This window comes from Urocampus carinirostris, chromosome 4, assembly GCF_059441175.1.
Source record: "Urocampus carinirostris isolate Australia breed hairy pipefish chromosome 4, RoL_Ucar_1.0, whole genome shotgun sequence".
NCBI lineage: Eukaryota > Metazoa > Chordata > Actinopteri > Syngnathiformes > Syngnathidae > Urocampus > Urocampus carinirostris.
The window spans coordinates 42,979,301-43,001,700 of NC_142352.1; the positions used below are offsets into that span (position 1 = coordinate 42,979,301).

A 22,400-nucleotide genomic window follows, 5' to 3' on the forward strand; every position below is an offset into this window, starting at 1 on the left:
TTAACTGAGAGCTTGCGGCGGAATTGAGGCGTGACCCGAGTTCAATTCGGCCTGACTGCCCCCACACAGGAACGAGGCAAAACCGGCCAATAATAGGCCTTGTCAGAAAAAGTGAGCGGACTGATTTTATTACAGCAGCTAAGAAAGAGCGCATGAGGACGCACGAGCTTGAGGACAATAGAGATGGTCGGGGCAATCTACCTTGGTCATATGCCTCAAGAGGAGTGACCGACAGCAAGACAAACACATACAATAACGAAGAAAATAAAAGGGAAAAATAATAGCAAAAAAACACACAGAAAATGTTTTGGACTATGGCCAACCCAATTGCCCAAACACCCAAACAAGTTAGGCACCTCGGCACCTAAGTTGGTCATGCTTTCATCCTTCCAGATGAAATGGGACACCAGAAAGCGGCCATGTCACTCGGGTCAGGGTGACACAACACACTCTTTTGTTCAACAGCAGGGCCCGACAGCTTTCACTGGTTTAACCCTGCCGCATCATACGCGTGCCCAGCACATCCTTAAGAACGCGTTCACAATCCCACTATCCTTTCACAACACCTCTCCACTCCTTTCTATCACCAACAAGAGCTCTAGCTTCCATTATATTTAGACCTCTTTCCTGCAGTGCACTCATAACACCATCCATCCACGTCAATCGCGGCCTTCCTCTTGGTCTCCTTCCATTTACTTCTGCTCTGCAGATCCTCTTCAACAATCGCTCCTCATCCATCCTCTCCATGTGTCCAAACCAACCGAATACTCCCTTATCAACACGCTTGCTCAGTTCCACGACTACTCCAGTTCTGTCTCTCACAATTTCATTTCTCAATCTTGTCACTCTTAATATAGTCCTCAAACACTTCATCTCAAAAACATTTAATTTCCTTCTTAAATCTGCATTCAGGCTCCAAGTCTCTGCACCATACAACACAGTCGGCACAATCACGCTCTCATACAGTCCTCTTGTAACATCCATTCTTATACTCTTGTTACTCATCGCTCTCCTCAGAGCGCCCAATATCTTGCTTCCTTGATTCACACTGTGCAATACCTCTCACTCTATTCCACCAACTGCAGCCCCATCACAACCCAAGTACCTAAGGCTTTCAACTTCTTCCAGCACATGTCAATGCAACCTGATTTATAACGTCATGCCCACTCATCACGTGAACACTTCATCACCTTACTCTTCCCAACATTGACACATAACTTATGCCTATCACATACTCTTCCAAACTCCGTTACCAACCTTCTCAATGTCTCCTCAGAATCAGCCACAAGCGCTATGTCATCTGCAAACAACAACTGACTTACCTGCCACACTGTTCCACTTTTGTCCATCATCTCTACACCTCTGCCAAATACTTTTGCATTCACCTCTCTCACCACACCATCCATGTACACATTAAACAGCCATGGTGACATCACACACCCCTGTCTCACACCACTCACTTGTCTCACTCCCTACTCTTACACATGCTCTGCTGTTCATATAAAAACTATTCAATGCTTCCAACAACTTTCCACCCACTCCATACATCACCATCACTTGCCACAACACCTCTCTATCAACTCTGTCATACGCCTTTTCCAAATCCATTAAAGCCAAATAAACATCCTTACCTTTTGCAAAATATTTCTCACACACCTGTCGTACAGCAAACACCTGATCCACACATCCTCTTCCTTTCCTGAAACCACTCTGCTCCTCCATCACCACCTCATTCGTTCTTTCTTCCACTCTCTCAATCAAGACTCTTCCATACAGCTTACACTGCAACTAAAACGGTTGATCACAGACAACAAACTGATGCCTCTCGAATTGCTACATTCATACTTATCACCTTTACCCTTGTACAATGGCACCACACATTCACTACACCAATCAACAGGAACCACACCACTTAAAAAGCTTACATTCATCAAGCGTACTAACCAGTCAATCATAGCTGTGCCACCTTTTTTCAGGCATTCAGCAGTACAACCATCCAACCCAGGTGTCTTCCCCCCTTTCATTTCTTTCACTGCCTTCTGCACCTCCCATGTTTCCACAAGCTTCACATTTAAATCACCCAACACAGGCATTCTCTCCAACCATCGATCGCCTCGACTCTTACTTCTCTCCCATCCTCCACATTTAGCAACTCCTCAAAATACTCTGCCCATCTCGTCCTGACTGCACTACCGCTCACCAGCAATCTACCATCCTTATCTTTTGCTTTCTCTTCCTTTCCAGACTCACTGTTTCTTACTCTTTTCGCTTCTTCCCAGAACACTTTTCTCCTTTCCTCAAAGTTCACTCCTATCATTCGACACCATTCATCATTTGCTTTCCTTTTCGCTGCTTCCATTGCCGCTTTTACCAGCCTTTTCTTCACTTTATATCTTTCATACGCATCGCCATTCTTATCTTGCAGCCACTCCTCAAAGGCACGTCTCTTTTCTGTCAAAGCCTCTGATACCTCTTCATTCCACCATTCACAAAGCGGCGCTGCCCCGAGCGGCTGCCTTTTCCAGCAGCTGCCCAATTGTTTTATTGTCTGCTCCTATCTTCAGTGTTTTTTCTTCCCGTTTTGACAACTACACTATGGATTACTTCTATCCTATGGACATGGGTTTTAGCGCACAAAAAATGCGTGTATTCAAGGAATTTCAACTCCTTGCCCTGAAGAATTCTCGTGCCGGAGTGATGAAGGGGCCCACCGTGGAAGGAGAGCCGGAGCTAGCGAAGCGGCTAGCGGCGTTATAAGTCTTCGGTACCATCCGTAATCATCGTAAATGCGAACTCACGACCAAATAAGATCATCGAGTGCGGGTGGAAAACATCAAAGCGCACAAGGAGCGCAGTTGCTGTGTTTTGCGGAAACGTGGCTCACGTTTAGCATTCCGGACGCTAGCGTGTAGCCACCCGGAGCTACCCGGAGCAATCCGGCTTCAACGCCGCTAAACAGAGACACGAAAGCCGGGGGGAATCGGAGAGGAGGCGGACTTGCTAACACGAGGTGGTGTATCCCTGGATTTTCACAAAGAAAAGTTTTCCATCTGCCGCAGGAATGTCGAACTTTTGGACTGGCGTGACGTCATCCGCTCCGCTACAAGCACCCCTAGGGCATCATGTTCATCTGTTAATAAACAACGGGGTAGACTGCTGGAAGTGTGAATTTCCCTACGGGGATGAATAAAGTATCTATCTATCTATCTATTTATCTATCTTTCCTAATACCTCGACCAACTTTTCTCATTCCACACACTTCTTTTGCACTCCTCAACACTGCCTCTTTAAACCACTTCCATTCAATTTCCACACTCTCCATTTTTCTTCTACTAATCTGTTCATACTCTTCCCTTATTCTCTCTTTAAACTCTCTTTCTTTTTCTGCCTTATTAAACTCTGACATTTTCACCTCTTCCCTCACACTCTTCTTATAACTAGCCCTCCCCGATCCATCTATTCTCAGTTTTCCTTTCACATTTCACCTCTGTAAACATGCACATCCAACAATCTACTTAACATCCCTTTCTTAACTACTACATAATCCATCAGTGCTCTGTCCACTATTTTACCATTATCCACTCTGACAAAGGTATACTTATTCACGTCCCTCTTTTTAAACAATGTATTTCCAATCACCAACTCATTTTCCATATATAACTCAATCAGTTTCTTCCCACTCTCATTTCTTCCTGTTACTCCATATCTACCAATCACATTTTCAACCGTTTCATCACCCACTCTAGCATTCAGGTCACCTAGTATTACCACTTTCCACCCTTCTTTCGCACTTGCCACACATTCGGACAAGTCCTTCCAGAACTCCTCTCTCTCCTCAGCGCTTTTTTCTGAACCAGGTCCATATGCACTTATAAACATCCATCTCAAGGCTAACACATCAACCTTCATTTTAGGCATCATCCTTCCGATCTCCTCTTTCTTCCACTCAGTCGCTTTACTTCCACATCTAACCTGGTCAAATCCCTTGAGAGGGGTGACCGACAACAAGACAAACACATACACAAAAAACAAAGAAGAGAAAAAAAGGAAAAAGTAGCTAAACCTGCCCATCCCTTAGAACACGTCTAAAAATCCCACTATCCTTTCACAACACCTCTCGACTCATTCCTATCACCAACAAGAGCTTCCACCACATTTAGACCTCTTTCCTGCAGTACATTCATAACACCATTCATCCACATCAATTGCTGCCTTTCTCTTGGGCTCCTTCCATTTAATCAACTCTGTAGATCCTCTTCAACAGTCACTCCTGATCCAACCTCTCCATGTGTCCAAACCAACCAAGTACTCTCTAATCCACATGCTTGCTCAATTCCGCTACTACTCCAGTTCTGTCTCTCACAATTGAATTTCTCGATATATCCAATCTGGTCACTCCTAAGATACTCTTCAAACACTTCATTTATCTAAAAAAAATAATAATTTCCTTCTCAAATCTGCTCTCAAAAACATATAATTTCCCTCTCAAATCTGCATTCAAGCTCCATGTCTCTGCACCATACAACACAGTCAGCACAATCGCACTCTCATACAGTCCTCTCTTGACAACCATACTGTAGTCATACTCTTGTTACTCATCACTCTCTTCAGAGCACCCAAAACCTTGCTTCCTTGATTCACACTGTGCAATACCTTGCAATCCATTCCACCAACTGCAGCCAAATCACAACCCACGTACCTAAAGCTTTCAACTTCTTCCAGCACCTGTCCATTCAACCGTATTTCCAACGCCATGCCCACTCCATCACGTGAAGACTTCATCACCTTACTCTTCCCAAAATAAACTAAAGTAGAAAAAAGGATAAATAAAAGTAGATACCAGAAACAGTTGGGGACTGATTCTAAAAAAGTATAACCCACCAAGTGAGGTAAATCTAACAGATTTTTGACAAAAGTAAGCGCTGCGGACTATGACTCCAAAATTTATATGGAATATTCAATAGGGTCACTGACATTTGGAGTTACCATAGTGCAACCTGACATTATACCAACATGGACATTTGTGATCCCATTATTGAATAAATAGAAATGTTTTTATGAATGTTGCTCCAAAGACAAAAAAACCCAACCGATTTTCTATTACATCTTACTAAAAAGTTGGAAGAAAATATTTTTTCGGGTGAAAGGTGAGAATCCAGTCTTTTATTTATCAATGTTGTTAGCTGTGTTTGTTTAAGCCTTGGAATTTCAGTCAAAATGCTCTAAATCGGCTGGCACTCGTCTATACACTCAAAGAGTGAATATTGGTCCCACAAGTAGACAGAGATGATGCTAGAAAAGGACATGCATGATGTATGCAGTGGATGTAACAAAGGACTTTAGCATGGAAGTAGGAACACCACAGGAATCAACTCTAAGCCCGCTCCTGATACATTGGCAGACAGTCCCTTGGAGTCCTCAATGTCCATGATCTTTGCCAACGATATTTACAGTGGAAGCAGAGGTGGGAGCAAAATGAAAATAGTGATAAATGATTGGGCCTTAGGGGAAAAAAATGAGGCAACAGGGAGAAAAGATGGCAACGGTAGAGGGATTAAATATTGCGTGTTGTCTCAGAGTGGCACGATTGAGTGGGAGGCAACGTGACCCACATGTCAGAAACATTGGTGCCTCTTTGTAAAACGCTACCGCTGCGGGAGACAGCTAGTTGAAAACAAGATAAGTAAACTCGTAGGAAAGAGTACAAAAGGTCAAATTTACAGACTTTTCTTTGTGTTATTACTTTGCAAGGGTTCTCAAATTGGACTACACGAATGTGATTTAACCTTAAATTTCTATTTCTTCCAATTCTGTCACCTACTTTAACAGCTAAAAAAATAAAGTTCATTAGCCGGTTCATTCAGTGAAATACAAATTAACTTAATTAACTTTTATTACAGGAAACTGTATTAGAACCTCATCTAAAGCGGTAGAAATTGGACTATAAATTTGGTTAAGCTGGGGTCATCAACACTGTTTTTGTTATTGACTGCATCCCATTACACTAAGTGCTGAGTGTTGATAGTCTAAAGTGTGCTCGCATATTCACAGGTAACTTACAGTATACTGAGACTATTGACTGGTTCTCACTTACGACATTCCGGTAGCATGCACTTCTCCACCTGATCCAACTCTTCGGTGCAGTCTCCGAGTTCAACGGGGGACTTGAGCATCCGCTGCCGTGTCCGGAGGCCTTTCCCGCATGTCACGCTGCAGTCGCTCCAGTCGGACCACGTAGTCAGCATGCACGGGATTGTGTCTGCAGTGGGCACGGGACAGTATACGACTTTGAAGGCGACAAAAATATCACGTGCTCACAATACAGTAGCGCAATTTTTTGCAGGTCTTGCATTCCAAAAATATCCCGCGATATTCAAAACCCTCAGAGTAGAAACCTTTAATTAATTAATTGTTAATTTACTATTATAAATACTCTATTATACATTACAACCAAAGAACACACCTAAGTGACAGGCTCAAGTATTTATTTAACAAATAAAATGTACTGTCAAATTATAATTTAAGAAAATAATCACGCTGTTTTATTTTACAACTGTAATGTTTGAGAACACAATCCACTTAACCTCACATGATACTTTGTCGCCATCATGTGGATGTTGTGGAAAACTGCATTTTGACGACAACACAATGCACAATTAAAATCAGTAACGAAACCGCAATAAGTAAACCGTGATACAGCAAAGGATTACTGTATTACTGGACTAAAATAACAATCATTTTATAAATAATGGGGATGAACAAAAAATATTTTTCTTTTTATTGAACACGTTTTATTTTATTTTATTAGCAAATAAATTTTATATTTGATTCATTAAGAAATTCTGCTGTTTTAGAGCAGTTCCAAGCTTGTATTGGCGCTTCTATCTACATAAATATCAATGTATTGTTTTTTAAAGGAAAGTGTTAACGATTAAAAGATTGATTGTGGCTTAAGATAAAATAATTCAATCATACAGTAACCACTTGCTATAATGCTTCACAGATTTGCATTGTGCATTGTTTTCAGCACTCGGCATGGCTAAAGCTGTCCCATAGAGTGTAAATTGTCCCCTTAATGGTTTAATGAATCAATATTGATTTTATTCTTGCTTTCATGTATGAAAAACACACTCAAAAATTCGATTTGGGGGAAAAACAGTGTTTTCATCGTAATAATAAGAACAAATATATATATATAAATATCAGATGACAGAGTCAAATTGTTCAACAAATGCTTGGGTCTATAAAACGGTTAAAATATTCTAAAGTATTTTGTTGTAAAACAGTTGTAAAAACAAGTTCACTTATTGATGGATATCATTTATTGCGGGCTTAATTTGGAACGTAACCCCAGCAAAAAAACGAGAGATCATTACAAATCAATTTATATTTGCATCGGATGCAGATTGACTTTTTTTTATTTTGCTCTAGGCTTTTCTGGTAGCAACAAATCTGAGACAACATTGAAAAATGATCCACAAGGAAAATGAAAAAAGTGGAATACAAAAAACAAAACATACATTTATCTATTTATATAAATTGTTTCGTATATTTTTGTTTGTAAATTTGTTTGATCAAATAGTGTAAATGTGTCATTATTATTTCATTTTTCTCTTCTGTGATAATGAGATGTGATTACATATTATACCTTGTTTTGATAATCTGGTTACACAATTTGATTAAAGATGGTGTCCATAACTTCAGAATATCCTACTTTCGGACGCCATCTTCTGGCCGAAATCATCATTGCAGCCTGTGTCAAGCTCCATTTGTTGCATGTGCAAGTACATAAAATGCTTAGAAGCGCTCAAATAAACTCTTACCTTTTCTCTTTCGGGGGGGTTTAGGTTGGTATTTGGACTGTATTTCAAACCATCCTTTTCTTGCATTCAAAAATAAAAAAATAAATCAATCAATTAAAAATGAAAGTGATGCAATTCCTAGCTTATTTCACTTCTATTATTTTCTTTTTTATGATTTAACCAGTGCGAAAGGCCAGGAGGTAAAATGTTTCGAGGCTGATATTTCCATGCCATTTTCATAACTGTATCTTTTTCTGGCGCATTCTGAAAAACCAATACGTCTAATTTCAGCACCAATCTTAACAGCGCTGACGATCCCCGTGCCCCACCCCTCAGCTTCCGCAGAGCATTTCAAAAGCTATCAAGATCACATCTCTTGAACTGCAAAGTGGCCTCTTCACATATGATTGCTCATTTACTCACGGCATTCTGGCATCATGCACTTCTCCACTTCAAGAACCTCGGCTCCACAAATAGATCCATCGGCAGGAGGCATCTTCACCATGCGTTCTCTTCTCTTCATGCCCAGGCCACAGGTAGCGCTACAGGCATCCCATTCCCCCCATTCGGTGACCAAGCAGCTGCTGGGAGCTAGAAACAGGGAAGATTAATTATAAAGGCAATGAGTTTTAAAAAAGCAAAGATGAGGTTTGACCTTACAGCATTCCTCGTTGACGACACAATCTTCAGTCTCCTCCGTGGTCAAGGTGCAAATAGAGCCATCTTCTGGGAATTGTTTCACGTAGCGCTCCCGGGAGCGTGTGCCTTGCCCACAAGACACACTGCACGGAGACCAGCTGATCCATTCTGACATCATACAGGTTGATGCATCTGAAAGTCCGAAAAAAAGGGAAAATGTATTTGCAAAAAGAATCACGTTCCAAGAACCACATTTGAAAATCAGTTTAACAGCACCGGCTATAAATTTAAAAAAGCTTGCTGTAGAAACACCAGGTTCCCTCTAATTTATCCCTAGTATTCTGGAAAGCACTACACCAATAAACTATGGTCGTAACCCTTCACTTTGTAAAGTGTAAGAAGGAAGTAATAACCCATTACTTGCCATAAAAATGAGCAAGACATCAAAGTGGTTGTAAAGCACCCAAGGCAGCTGTCATTTTTCAGACTGATCTAATGTTAAATAAAGGATGTTGTTCGCTCCCCCGCCCCCTCACATTCTCTTTGAGACCTTGAAATGTCAAATACGTGCCCTCGTCGCTGCACCCGGGCCCCATGCAAGGTTCGAAATCTTGTGTGTGAGGGCAGGGAACGCTGAGATCCAGCTGGGCTTTGAGCATCCTCTGCCTCATCCGCTTGCCCTTCTCGCATGTGGCTGAGCTGCAGGCCGACCACGGAGACCAGTTGGAGTAGATGCATGTCTCAGGGGTGTCGTCTGCTGGGTGCGACGCAACAGAGACGTTATAAAAACCCATCACTGCAATGGTCACATTGGTAGCCCACAGTAAAGGGGAGTCGTTTTCCTCCAAACCTTCATCTTTCTCCTCTTGGGCAATATCGGCCACAATGTCGTCCACGTTGTCTGGCACAATATTGCACTGCTCCCCCTGTGGATTCAAAAATAACACAGGCATGCAAATGGGTCAGGGTGAAAAGGTTGTGGAGGATATGTTTACAGACGCTGCCCTACTTACGAACGAGAGGTTCAGGACGATCGAAGTTGCTTCAGTGCTATATTTTGTATGGAATGTATGTTTAAAGTTTATATAAGTATGTTTAAGGCTTGTATAAGTAACCTGCACTGTTTTGTACTAAAGATAAACATTTGATAAAATAATATGCTCTATGAAGATAAATAAAGTTGAGTTTAACGTACTTTTCGAGAATGCGCTTCAAGAGGTCCTCCTCCGTGGTAAAAAGTAGCTGAAAAAAAGTGTTCCGACCATTTTCTCAACCGCATCGAGCTTTCTTATTCCATTTTCATTTCAAAAGAAACGTCTCGCCTCTTTTACACTTGACACCAACCATATTGAATGGATGCACGAGATATTAAACTGTGAAAATGTCAAAGTTCTCAGCGTGCTGGAGATAACATTGACAATATAGAATGTTTACACACAAACTAGGAATAGGAAGCAGATTGTTTTTTCTTCCGGGTGAATGCTGGGTGACCTCTCACAGCGCCACTCACCCAAACAATTCTTATAATGTCTATTTTTTATCAAGGCTTTTAACCGTACGTAAAGGGTCTGGCAACCGTTACACGCATATTCACGCTTTTACAGAGTGGGAGTTGAAAAAGCACAATGTGATAAAGGTGACAAAAACACCAAACAGAGTTTTTGCGGGGTGATTAGTTTTCCTTTTCAACAGCCAAAAGCAAAAAAACAAAAACAAAAAAAAACATGAATCATCATTTTAAGGCCAGAGGCAAGAGTTTGCCTCAGGACACAGGCGTATATGACAAAGTATGCTTCATAGACACAATAATACAGACTCAAGGAGGCTTAAAGGTTGTGTCCGTTACTTCAAAAATATTCTACTTGCTGACGCCAACTCCTGGCTGATGTCAGCATTGCAGCCTCTGTCAGGCTGCCTGTCTGTGCTTGTCTCTTAGACCCGCTCGAATAAACTCTTCTTTTTTAATCTTTTTACAGGTTTGGGTTGGTATTCAGACTGTATTTTAAATTTGACCATTTTCATCCTCAAATAAATGAAAACAACCAGCTTGTGCGTGAAATCACCCTCCGCCAGCCCCCTAGCCCGCCTCCTTTTGTTCAGCCTACACCCACGATATAAGGTAGATAAAAGCAAAAAGGTACATTTAAAAATATATATATCAAGGTTCTTCGAACTTGGTTTGGCATTGTTAACAAAAAGTTAATAGAGAAAATATTTCATTCTTAACTTTTTATGGACATCTCAGACTACAAATCCCACCTTTAACTTTTAAATCCCATTCAACTTTTGCAATTTCATAGAAACATGTCAGCTCTCTTTTCTTAATTTGGATAATAGTACGGCATATACCGGATTGTTGTCACACCCGCATGACAAAATGTACTGTTTGAATATTCCCCAAGAATATTTCAAAATCTTTCCCTACAGTCATTTTATTTATTCATTGGAGACCTTATCATGAATACTTTTTGGAGCCATTTGACATTAAAGGGCTAATAGTTCAATAGAAACAAAGTTAACATGGTGTTGTGCTCCAGTCACCCATGTGTGAGAAATGTAGCTATTCTTGCACTCCAATCAGTGCTCCTTCCCATTTCATGTTACAGCTTGGGTGCATTTGGTGAGTTTGTTATCCCAGCTAGGCTTGTGATCGTGACAAATGAGCCCGTATCATGTGAAGGGCACATGAAAGTAAAAAAAGAAAACCAGATGCCAGAGCTGTTTTATTGCATATATTTGATTGTACATTTTGTTTTAAACACATCGCAAGTCCACCACTTACCACCACTTCTATTCCACTTTTATGGTGGAAAAATAAAAGGAATCCAATTGCACTTTTATGTGAGTAATTTGTTTTTAGCAGGGGTGGGATAATGCATCAGTCTTTGCTCAAAAATGCCTATGATAAATACTGTTGTTCTGAAATGCTCAATACAAAGTAAAACAGAAAAAAGTGTTTTAAAGAGTATCCTGCTTTTTTTGTTTTAAAACCACATCAAGTAAATCTGTTGTGATGGCACATGATGACTGTCAACGTTTTGCTGTCTTTTTAAGGTTACAGCTGGTCTCCCGGCAGTGCTCCAGTGCTTGACTTGAACGTGAGGTCTGAGTTACGATAGCCTGCTGTTCCAGAACCTCAGATTTAAATGGTTTCATTCAAGTCGGTGTACTTTTAACAGGATCCTAAATGGAACCATAATTTCAACCAACTCTTCGGTTTAATAAAAGATACTGCTTTTAGCACACGATACATTTTGGGTGCCAACTATTGAGCCCATAAATTATTACTATTATGCTTGTCCTATGCCGCTAATCGAATAAGGTAGAGACTAAATTTATAAGAAAAACAACTTTGAATACTTTTCCAAATGCCACTCCCACATAAACACCTAAAACACGCTGCTCCTCTGTATCATATTTGTCCAAAAAAACAATTAAATGTTAGGGTTTTCACCAACACCTCCTTTTTAAATGGACCCCAGTACTGGTGGAATGAATGGCCACTAATAGATACATATAGAACAGTGCAAAAAGATATTAAACATGGCCTCCATTATTTTGTGCAGCGCACTGCAGTAATATTTGTTTTTGTATGCACTTATGACGAGCGTGACAACCAACCTTTCTGGCAATACGTTCCACTAAAACCCTGGCCACAGGACTGATGGCACCACCTTCAGGGTCATAGAATGGGCTCTGAGGGTGGTCGAGGCTGGTCAAAGGTCGGATCTTATCCGCAGGAGTAGTCAGCTTGTTGGGAGACTGAAGAAGACACAAATATTAGGAAAAACAAAAGCAAGTATAACGATGCTAAGAGACATAATTGGGTTTGAAGAGCCAAACGTCAGCTTTGAAACAGTTCAAAAATTATAAGAATTCAACAAATAAAATTAAAAATAAGCTCAAATGCAGCCGTGAAAGCACTTTGGCCTTCAGAATGGCAGGAGTGAATTGGACAAGGACCAGGTTATAAGTGAGCTGTGTCCAGCAAAACTAAGCAAGTTTGGGTAATACAACCAAGATAAGAAGGTTTGTGATTTTTGCTATGGGTACTAGTAGTGCTACAGACCAGAGAATCACAGAGAAACACATTGAAAAATTGATACTCACCCAACACTATACAAAATGAATTTGGGCTCAATTCTACCAGGTTATTTTTACACTACATTGAGTGCACAAAATGGATACCGAATATTCGGATCTGACTCGCTGGCAACCAGTTGAGAGTGTCCCCTGCTCACTGCCTGAAGATACCTCGAGTGGGCTCCAGCATAGCTGCAAACCTTCTGTGGATAAGCGTTGTAGATAATGGTTGGAGTTAGGTTGTTGGCTGTCAAATGTCTTTCAATTGGCTCGACCACTTGCTGTCTTTTCAACCTCTTTTCAACCAAATTTTGCTTGCTGAATACTTTCACCTCATTATTACATTTGAATTGGTGGCCAATCATTGTCGACATGACAGCAAATAAGCTATAATCCTGACAAATATTGTTATAAAAGGAGGATGAGGACTCTGCATGAAAAAAGCTATCCGAAGAGCTCAGCTATTGTGATACGTCATCACTAAACACAAAGATAAGTGTTTATTCCAGGCCGGTACTACATCACATCAGAGAGTAATCAACTCTGAATAGGAACTAAGGAGGAGATGGGTCTGATTAGGAAGTTTGCTGTCATGAAGTGGCCTTTATGTTGAGTACCTGCTAAAATATTGACTTAACAATTGATTACGATTGTCTACTAAAATGTGAGAGAAAAAAAGGTCAATGTATTCACATTAGATGTCAGGTTAAGATAGACCAAGGAATTCACATAATAGCCAAGTCAGCTTTCTAAGTTTTAAGACACTCTCACACACCCACATTCAAATCCCTTCAGGTAGACAAAAAAGCGCAGAGTGGATGGCAGCTCAAGGTGAGGGCAAGTGAGGAAGATGTCCTTGTCGGTTCTCGGGGAAGAATTTGATGGGTGATGATTTAGTTTGATTTGTTACAGAATGCCGGAGAAGACTTAAAGAAAAGGGGCAGGCGGTTATTGTCGATGTGAGAGACAGGCAGGTAGGGGAAGGCAAGAAGCACTTACAAGGTCAGAATACTCAAAGAGACAGAAACAAGGGACAGGGTTATTTAGGGTTAAGAAGTATAAGTTTTTTTTCAAATTCAGCAGTTTGAAACTAGCAATCAATTGAGAGGAGAGGCCATACAGGCCAAAGTCCAGTGTCGTGTTGGTATTTATATTTTATGGTTCAAATATCTAATATATGATAGATTAGACAAACAGTTCACTGGAGCTTCACAGAAAGTAATATTTTGTTCTTTGGAAGTTCTTTTTCAGATAATATACAGAATAAGTTGTTCTACTAGTGACGGAAATGCCCTAAAAATTGCTGTTCTTTATGTTCTGGTTTCGTGCTCGAAATGTCTTCTCTTCAACTGTAATAAAAGGGCATATTGCGAACTAAAACACATACAAATAATCCCTTTTTCATTGACTCAAAGCTACTCCTGGGATTTTCATCCTGCATTGTGTTCTATATTCTGATTGGCTAAATGGTTGCCTAGCCCACTTTCTGCTTGACTTCGTGCGCATCAATGCCGTTGCGATCTGAGTTGTACACATGCGTAAAACAGCTTTGATGAACCTAAATAATGTATGTGACAAACTTCTTCATGTTCAAGTTTCTCTAAAAGCCATTATGTCAACAAAATGCTCCGCGTTGACACACAAAAGCAGCAAAAAGCGGAGCAAGTTGCAAATAAGTTGGACTTCTCAACCCGCTAAATTGGCTCTGAAGTCAAGTGATGAACTTTGGCGCTCCCTAGTGGCTCCATAGCACTTTTTAAAAACATTTGATGATGAAAAATATTAATATTTTATTATCTCAGGAGGTAGAGCGCTCGTCTTAGGATCAAGAGATCGCAGTTCGAATCCCGGCCCCTCCGTGTTACATGTCGAAGTGTCCTTGGGTAAGACACTGAACCCCTAATGCCCCCAATAACAGGTTTGCGACTTACATGGCTACACGGCCGCTATTGGGAAATGTGAAGCACATTGTAAAGCACTTTGGGAAGTCTTCATTGACTTAAAAAGCGCTATATGAATGCAGATCATTTCATTTCATTTCATTTCATATAAATCGAAGAACATATGGTTGCTGTAGGACAGAACCGGAAGGTAAATGCAGTTTTACATTATTGTGGGGAAAGTATATCAGAATACATATTAAATTGTCAAACACCATAACCCCCCTACATATTTCTATTACATATAAGATGTCCATGTCCACAGGACCCAGGGCTAATAAAAGTGTGGCAATTTATGAGGAGGAGGACAGAGTGTAAGTACACAGAACAACAAGGGGTCAAATGTGTAAGAAAATGAGACCATGTGACCTTGTGTGGGAACCGTAGGTGCTAAAGAGCAGTTGCCACAATTTTCTCACACATTTGACCCTCTGTCTTACAAGAATGTTTATTTTCTCACATTTTATTTGCTACTTATTGGAAGCAGGACAGTCTAACTATAGCTTTGCCAGAGTGTCTTTTTATCATAACAAATCAAGATGGCAAAAAGGTAAGCTCACCAGAGTGCCCTTGGAGTTGTTTTGGAATAGAGAAAAGTTTCTGACTATGATGTAGATGGAGAGGATTTAGAGGAAGAGGCTTCAGAACTTGAAGATGACATTTATGAAAATAAAGAGTAGATAGATAGATAGGTAGATACTTTATTCATCCCCGTAGGGATATTCACACTTACAGCAGTAAGAAGTGGATGAGACTGAGCTTCAGACTGTTCTATTAAAAGACAAGCCACTAGAACAGGTGGTAGGCATCCATCCCCAGGACCAAGCCATTGACAGCCAGCTCTGGGCCCAAAACAAGCCAGTCAGCATGGAACAAGTGAGGACATATGGATCTAAAAGTATTCTGAAATTGAAAGGTCTTCTCGCCCAAGAAAAGAGACACCTGTAAGGCTGCCAATGTAATAAGGATGCAAGCAGGTCCAACATGGATGAACGTTACTCACACAAAGGACATCAAATCTTCTTTTGATCTTCTTATCCCATATTGCATCCAGGAAATTATTCTTGAGTGCACTAGTCTTGAAGGAAGGCGTTTTTGTTCTGAGATGGGAGGAAATGGACCAAACCCAATTACATGCTTACTTCTGAGTTCTCATCCTTGCTGGAGTTATCATGTCCAAAGGGGAATACGCAACATCACTGTGGGATGCAGAAACTAGCAGATGAATTTTTCATGTCACTGGAAAACTTTCATATCATTTCCAGGATTATACGCTTTGATAACAGAGATAACAGACCAGCACAACGGCAGGGACACAAACCAGCTGCCATCAGGGCAGTGTGGGTGAAGTGGATACGCCGCCTCACCCTGCTGTACAACACTTGGCCAAATGTCGCCATTAATGAACAGCTGATGCCATTTAGTGGCCGCTGCCCCTTTTCGCAGTGTATCTAAACCTGAAAAGTATGGTATAAAGATCAGGGCTGCCTGTGATGCCACATCCTCATAAGCTTGGAACTTACAACTTTACACAGAGAAACCTGACGGAGGATTTTCTGAGAAAAAACAAGGAATGAAAGTAGTCCTTGACATGTGTCAGGGACTCAATGGACAAAACATCACTGGTAACGTATTTCTTTTCCAGTATTCTGTACCAGGGTACACAAGGCAAGTGGCTAAAGGCCATGTCTTCAATGGGGCTGATGTGTGGTCTTGACTTATATGTTTATTTTGATCATGTGTTCAGCTTGTGTTGTGCTATGGGTACAATTTCAAGTTCAAATAAATAAAAGTGAATAATTTTTCAAAACCTTGTAAATTTGTTTCCACTCATATATTGAATTTAGTTAATTATCTTGATTACATTTTAAATAATAACTTGTAAATTTGACGTTACAAAGGTCAAGAATAAATATTCACAATAAAAATTGTTTTTACTGCTTTTAATTGGGATACGATTAAAATCTGTTCAATATTTTAACACTGTTTGATTGTGAAGCATGAAAAGCCACACAATCCAGCATGAACGTCACACAAGGGTTAATCTGTAAAGTTGCGCAATAAAATTACAATTTGACTGTACTGATGTTATTTGTAAAAAAACAAAAAAAGTACAGTACTTTTTTTTTGTTAAACAAATACTTGGGGTTAATATTTAACTTAAAAAAAAATAAAGGTTTCTACTTAGCAGGTTTTGGCTATCGCAATACGTTTTGGGAACGCAACCATGCGAAAAACAAAAAAATATTGTATAACAACCTTCAGCATTACCATTATTTTTATGGCAGCATCATCTTAATTCATAGCCACAATTACGATAAATGCATGCAATTATAACTTACTGACCTCATATGAGACCCCACTGTCAGTGCCTGCATCCCAAGGAATGAGATCCTGGACAACTTTTTGAACCCATCCGCATTCTTTGGTACATAAATCCTCTGCAGACAGACCCACATTCCAGTCGGGACTGGGTCCCAGCATGGTCAGGAAAGACATGAGATGACGGGCCCTGTCAACTGAGAATTCTGCGGATGGTGCAGCTCGCCTGGCAGAAAAAAAAGACAAATTATGATTCAATTATTTAATACCCTTGAGGGAAATAATGTGATTAGGAGGTTCATGTAGTTTTTAATTTGGATTTCGTGTATTATTAAATAAGAATAAACTACCTGCTTTGGTCAGTTCGTTAGGGAATATCTCCATTTTGGTCACACGTGGTCTGATTCACAAATGGGGCAAATTTGTTAATGTGCACTGTTTGGTTTGGTTGTCCAAAACAAATTAGAAAACTGTGTCGAACTGTGAAAAAGCCATGCTCTGAAGGAAATATTTAAGGTACTTTTATCCATCCATCCATTTTCCGCGCCGCTTATCCTCACTAGGGTCACGGGTGGTGCTGGACCCCATCCCAGCTATCTTTGGCAAGGGGGCAGGAGACACCCTGAACTGGTCGCCAGCCAATAGCAGAGCCCAGACAGACAGAAAATGTACTCACTCATTACCATCTAGAGGCAATTTGGACAGGCTAGTTAACCAGAGATACATTTTTTGTAATGTTGGAAGAAACCGGCATGCCTGGAGGAAAAAGCTCACGCAGGAAAACTCAGTTGGAGAGGCCGCAGTAGCTGGAATGGAACCCTGGACCTGGGCAACGTAGGGCAGCGCGCTAACCACCATGCCGCCACACTTTAACTTTAATTTATTCTAATTACAAAGAAAAAATGGGTAAGATTGTCCCCCCCAAATTTGCTTTTACCTAACTATAAAGATGTATTACTGTTTTTTGAAAATTTCACCTCTGAAATTGTACTGTTTGTTTTTAAAGACCTAGAACATAGGCCTGCATTGTAGTAAAGGGAAAAAAATAGGTCAGAATACCTTAATGAGGTTGTTTGAAATGTTTTATTGCACTAATCCCTTGCTGTATTGCGGATTACTTATTGCTATTTCGCTACTCTGCGGATTTTCACTGTGCATAGTGTTCTGGCTTCTGCTAAATAGTTGCCACGTCCCTTTTCTGCATATACTGGACTGTCTCAGAAAATTATAATATTGTGATAAAGTTCTTTATTTTCTGTAATGCAATTAAAAAAACAAAAATGTCATACATTCTGGATTCATTACACATCAACTGAACTATTTCAAGCCTTTTATTATTTGAATATTGCTGAATTTGGCTTACAGCTTAAGAAAACTCAAAAATCCTATCTCAAAATATTAGAATATCATGAAAAAGTATACAAGTAGGCTATTCAACTAATCACCTGAATCATCTCATTAACTCGAAACACCTTGCGAGGGTTTCCTGAGCCTTAAAAACACTCAGCTTGGTTCAGTAAACTAAATCACAAGTATGGGGAAGACTGCTGATCTGTCTGCTGTCCAGAGGACCATCATTGATACCCTCCATCAGGAGGGTAAGACACAAAAAGAAATTTCTCAAAGAGCAGGCTGTTCACAGAGTGCAGTTTCAAAGCATAGCCACAAAAAGTCTGTTGGAAGGGAAAAATGTGGCCGGAAACGCTGCACAACCAAGAGAGATGGCCGCAGCCTTAACAAAATTGTGAAGAAGAGCCGCTTCCAGAATTTGGGGGAGCTTCAAAGACAGTGGGCTGAAGCTGGAGTCCAGGTATCAAAAGCCACAGTTCACAGACGTGTCCGGGAAATGGGCTACAATAGCCGTATTCCCATGGTCAAGCCGCTTCTGACCTCAAGACAACGGAAGAAGTGTCTGACTTGGGCTATGGAGAAGAAGCACTGGACAGTTGCAGAGTGGTCCAAAGTCCTCTTTTCAGACGAAAGCAAGTTTTGCATTTCATTTGGAAGTCAAGGCGCCAGAGTCTGGAGAAAGGCTGGAGAGGAGCAAAATCCAAGTTGCTTGAAATCCAGTGTGAAGTTCCCACAGTCAGCAATGGTTTGGGGAGCCATGTCAGCTGCTGGTGTTGGTCCACTGTTTTTCATCAAGTCCAGAGTAAATGCAACTGTGTACCAAGAGATTTTAGAGCACTACATGCTTCCATCTGCTGAAAAGCTCTATGGAGATGAGGATTTCATTTTCCAGCATGATCTGGCACCTGCCCACAGTGCCAAAACCACCAGTAACTGGTGCACTGACCATGGCATCACTGTCCTTGATTGGCCTGCTAATTCCCCTGACCTGAACCCCATTGAGAATTTGTGGGGTATAGTTAAGAAGAAGATGAAAGACACCAGACCTACAAATGCAAATGAGCTGAAGGCCGCTATCGAAGCATCCTGGGCATCAATAACACCTCAGCAATGCCACAGGCTGATTGCCTCCATGCCACGCCGGATTGATGCAGTAATCCGTGCAAAAGGATTCCCAACCAAGTACTGAGTGCATCAATGGACATTTTCAAATGTTTGATTTAGTTTTGCTGTATAAAATTATTTTTTTACTTGGTCTGAGGAAGTATTCTAATATTTTGAGATAGGATTTTTGAGTTTTTTTTCAGCTGTAAGCCAAAATCAGCAATATTCAAATATTAAAAGGCTTGAAATAGTTCAGTTGATGTGTAATGAATCCAGAATCTATGACATTTTTGTTTTTTTAATTGCATTACAGAAAATAAAGAACTTTATCACAATATTCTAATTTTCTGAGACAGTCCAGTATGTGCAAATATTTTGCATTTTCAAGTTTCTATAAATACCATCATATTAACAAAATACCAACAAAAAGCATCAAAAGGCACAGGTAGATGCTTTCCATCACCAACAATGTGGGCATTTGGTGCTTCCTGGTAATTTTTCAAAAAATAATTGATAATGGAAAAATATATGCCTTTTATAGTAAAAAACAAGGCACATTTTTTTTTTTACATTTCTCAACATTTTTCAATGAATATAGATAGATATATTATGTGTTTTCTTTATTATAAGGCTTTTAATTTTTTGCGGCTCCAGACATATTTTTTTGGGGGGGTATATTATGACTTACTTTTTTTGTCCAGACTTTTATTTTGGTCCAATCTTTTTGGGGTTGCCGGCCTGAAGATGAATGCAGTTTTCCATAATGTCCAAATGATATCAAGGAAAGAGGATCACGTTCTTAATACAGTTGTGCAATAAGATGGCAAGATTAATCGATCCATCCGTCCATCTATCCATCCATCCATTATCTGCACTGCTTATCCTCAGTAGGGTCATGGGGGTGCTGGAGCCCATCCCAGCTATATTCAGGCAGTGGGCAGGGGCCTCCCTGAACTGGTTACTAGCCAGTCGCAGGGCACATAGAGACAGACAACTCACTCGCTCATTCACACATCGGGACAATTTGGACCGGCCAATTAACCTGACAACAGTAGCTGAGAGACGGGCACTGGAAAAGCTGCGGTCAATCATGGACAATCCATCGCATCCACTACACAGCATTATCTCCAGACAGAAGAGCAGTTTCAGCGACAGACTGCTGTCACTGTCTTGTACTACGGACAGACTGAAGAGATATTTTCTTCCTCATACCATGAGGCTCTTTAACTCTACCCGGCAGGGTAAAAGCCTACATTAAACCACACCCCCTACATTGCATATTACCGAATTTTATTGCAATATGTATTCTGTGTAGCACTATTTAGATATTCTATACAACACGCTACAGTGGGCATTTGCACGTCACATTGGGTATTTGTATATTGTATTCTTTTTGCTTTATTATTGTATTGTTCTCAGCTCAGGGATGCTGCTGGAAATGTGAATTTCCCTGCGGGGATGAATAAAGTATCCATCTATCTATCTATCTATCTATCTATCTATCTATCTATCTATCTATCTATCTATCTATCGATCGATCGATCGATCGATCGATCGATCGGTCGGTCGGTCGGTCGGTCTGTCTGTCTGTCTGTCTGTCTGTCTGTCTGTCTGTCTGTCTGTCTGTCTGTCTGTCTGTCTGTCTGTCTATCTATCTATCTATCTATCTATCTATCTATCTATCTATCTATCTATCTATCTATCTATCTATCTATCTATCTATCTATCTATCTATCTATCTATCTATCTATCTATCCATCCATCCATCCATCCATCCATCCGCGTTTTTTTTTTAGGCTGCACACTGATTTTACGTCCCCTCACAGCAGGGCTCTGACAACAAGCCCCGTGCACAAAAGAATACAAAGAAAGCTTTCAGCAAAATGCAAAATTGGTATTGACTGAAGCTTTCAAAACATTTTTTTGTAACTGATAATTAAAATCTACATAAAATGAGTAATTACATGAGACAACAGTGACTTCTAATTATTCTGTCTTTGTATTCTAGTTAACAAAAATATCTGCTTGTATCCATTCCTCTTTGATTGTCAGTCAAGCTAATTAAAAGCGAGTACAAATTATAAATAAAACCATAGAGTCTTATTGACAATTATAAAGCCCCCTGACCCACCCAAGTGTGATTTTATTCATACGTTGGACTCCAGTGCACTCCTATCGGTCCTGTCCTTGAGCACTTTTGCTAATGATGGTCCCTAAAGCATGGAACAGCAGTTATCCCCAGGGAGGCCGCAAGCCAGGTCTACACTTGGTCTCCTTTTTCTCTCTGACATTTATCTTCGACACCACCTGGACTCGATGACATGTCACTGACAGCAAAGGAGAGAGAGAGGAAGGCTGGTGGTGCAAGGAGTCTTTTTATCACCCCGGACTACCTCAGCAAAGCACTTTTGTTATTTCAAAATTCTTGGTAGCCTTCCCCCCCAGCACAAGTTATTACTTGAGTATAAATTAAGGAGGATATGTGTTGTTGCTGAAAGGTGTGATAGGAATGCTGCACTTTCTCGGAGGTCGACTGCAGTTTCCTCTTCCGTTATTCAAGTTGCCCAATGCTAGACTGACAAAAATGTGTATGTAGAAGTGTTCCAAATGTCACCATTTGAATGAATTTGTCATTCTACTCCAACGCTGTAAGCAAACTGTAGTCCATTTCAATCCATGCTGATTATTTAGCAATGACTTTTTAGCACACACTGAGACGTTTGGATTGCCTAGAGTTTCGGTTATCATCATACTCAGAATCAATCAATTATTTTCAATATAGGAAACCTACAAAACCATATTGCATTCACTGTGTTAAATATGGCGAAATGACATCTGAGCCCTTTAATGTTACCTGTGGTGTTCCGCAGGGTACAGTGCTTGGCCCCCTTCTTTTCAGCATTTACATGCTTCCATTAGGTGATATTATTCGCAAGTACAATATCAGCTTCCACTGCTACGCAGACGACACTCAACTATATCTTCCGTTGGAGGAATCTCCCACACTAAACTGTGGAAATTTGGAGGCCTGCCTCATTGAGATAAAAGAGTGGATGTCACTCAATTTCTTGCGTCTTAACCGAAATGTTAGTCATTGGTCCATCTAAATGCCGTGACTTATTCTCAAAAACTGCTGTGAACATTGACAAATGTCACATCA

The 22,400-nt window shown here is 40.4% G+C and overlaps 1 protein-coding gene and 1 pseudogene across 4 annotated transcripts in view; one reads left to right on the forward strand and one right to left on the reverse strand.

The window, feature by feature from the left end:
* LOC148367636 (spondin-1-like) overlaps positions 1-22,400 on the reverse strand; it is a 104,958-nt gene that overhangs the window by 9,180 nt on the left and 73,378 nt on the right. The window contains exons 8-14 of one of the 4 annotated variants that reach the window (XM_088334630.1): positions 16,811-17,012; positions 12,063-12,203; positions 9,292-9,367; positions 8,992-9,198; positions 8,463-8,633; positions 8,226-8,393; positions 6,095-6,259 (exon numbers count right to left, since the gene is read on the reverse strand). In XM_088334630.1, the coding sequence (XP_088190756.1) occupies positions 6,095-6,259; positions 8,226-8,393; positions 8,463-8,633; positions 8,992-9,198; positions 9,292-9,367; positions 12,063-12,203; positions 16,811-17,012 (1,130 nt within the window). The remainder of the gene's footprint in view (positions 1-6,094; positions 6,260-8,225; positions 8,394-8,462; positions 8,634-8,991; positions 9,199-9,291; positions 9,368-12,062; positions 12,204-16,810; positions 17,013-22,400) is intronic. The other 3 variants (XM_088334631.1, XM_088334633.1, XM_088334634.1) reach the window with 3 other exon arrangements.
* LOC148367637 (uncharacterized) lies at positions 14,714-16,181 on the forward strand (annotated as a pseudogene).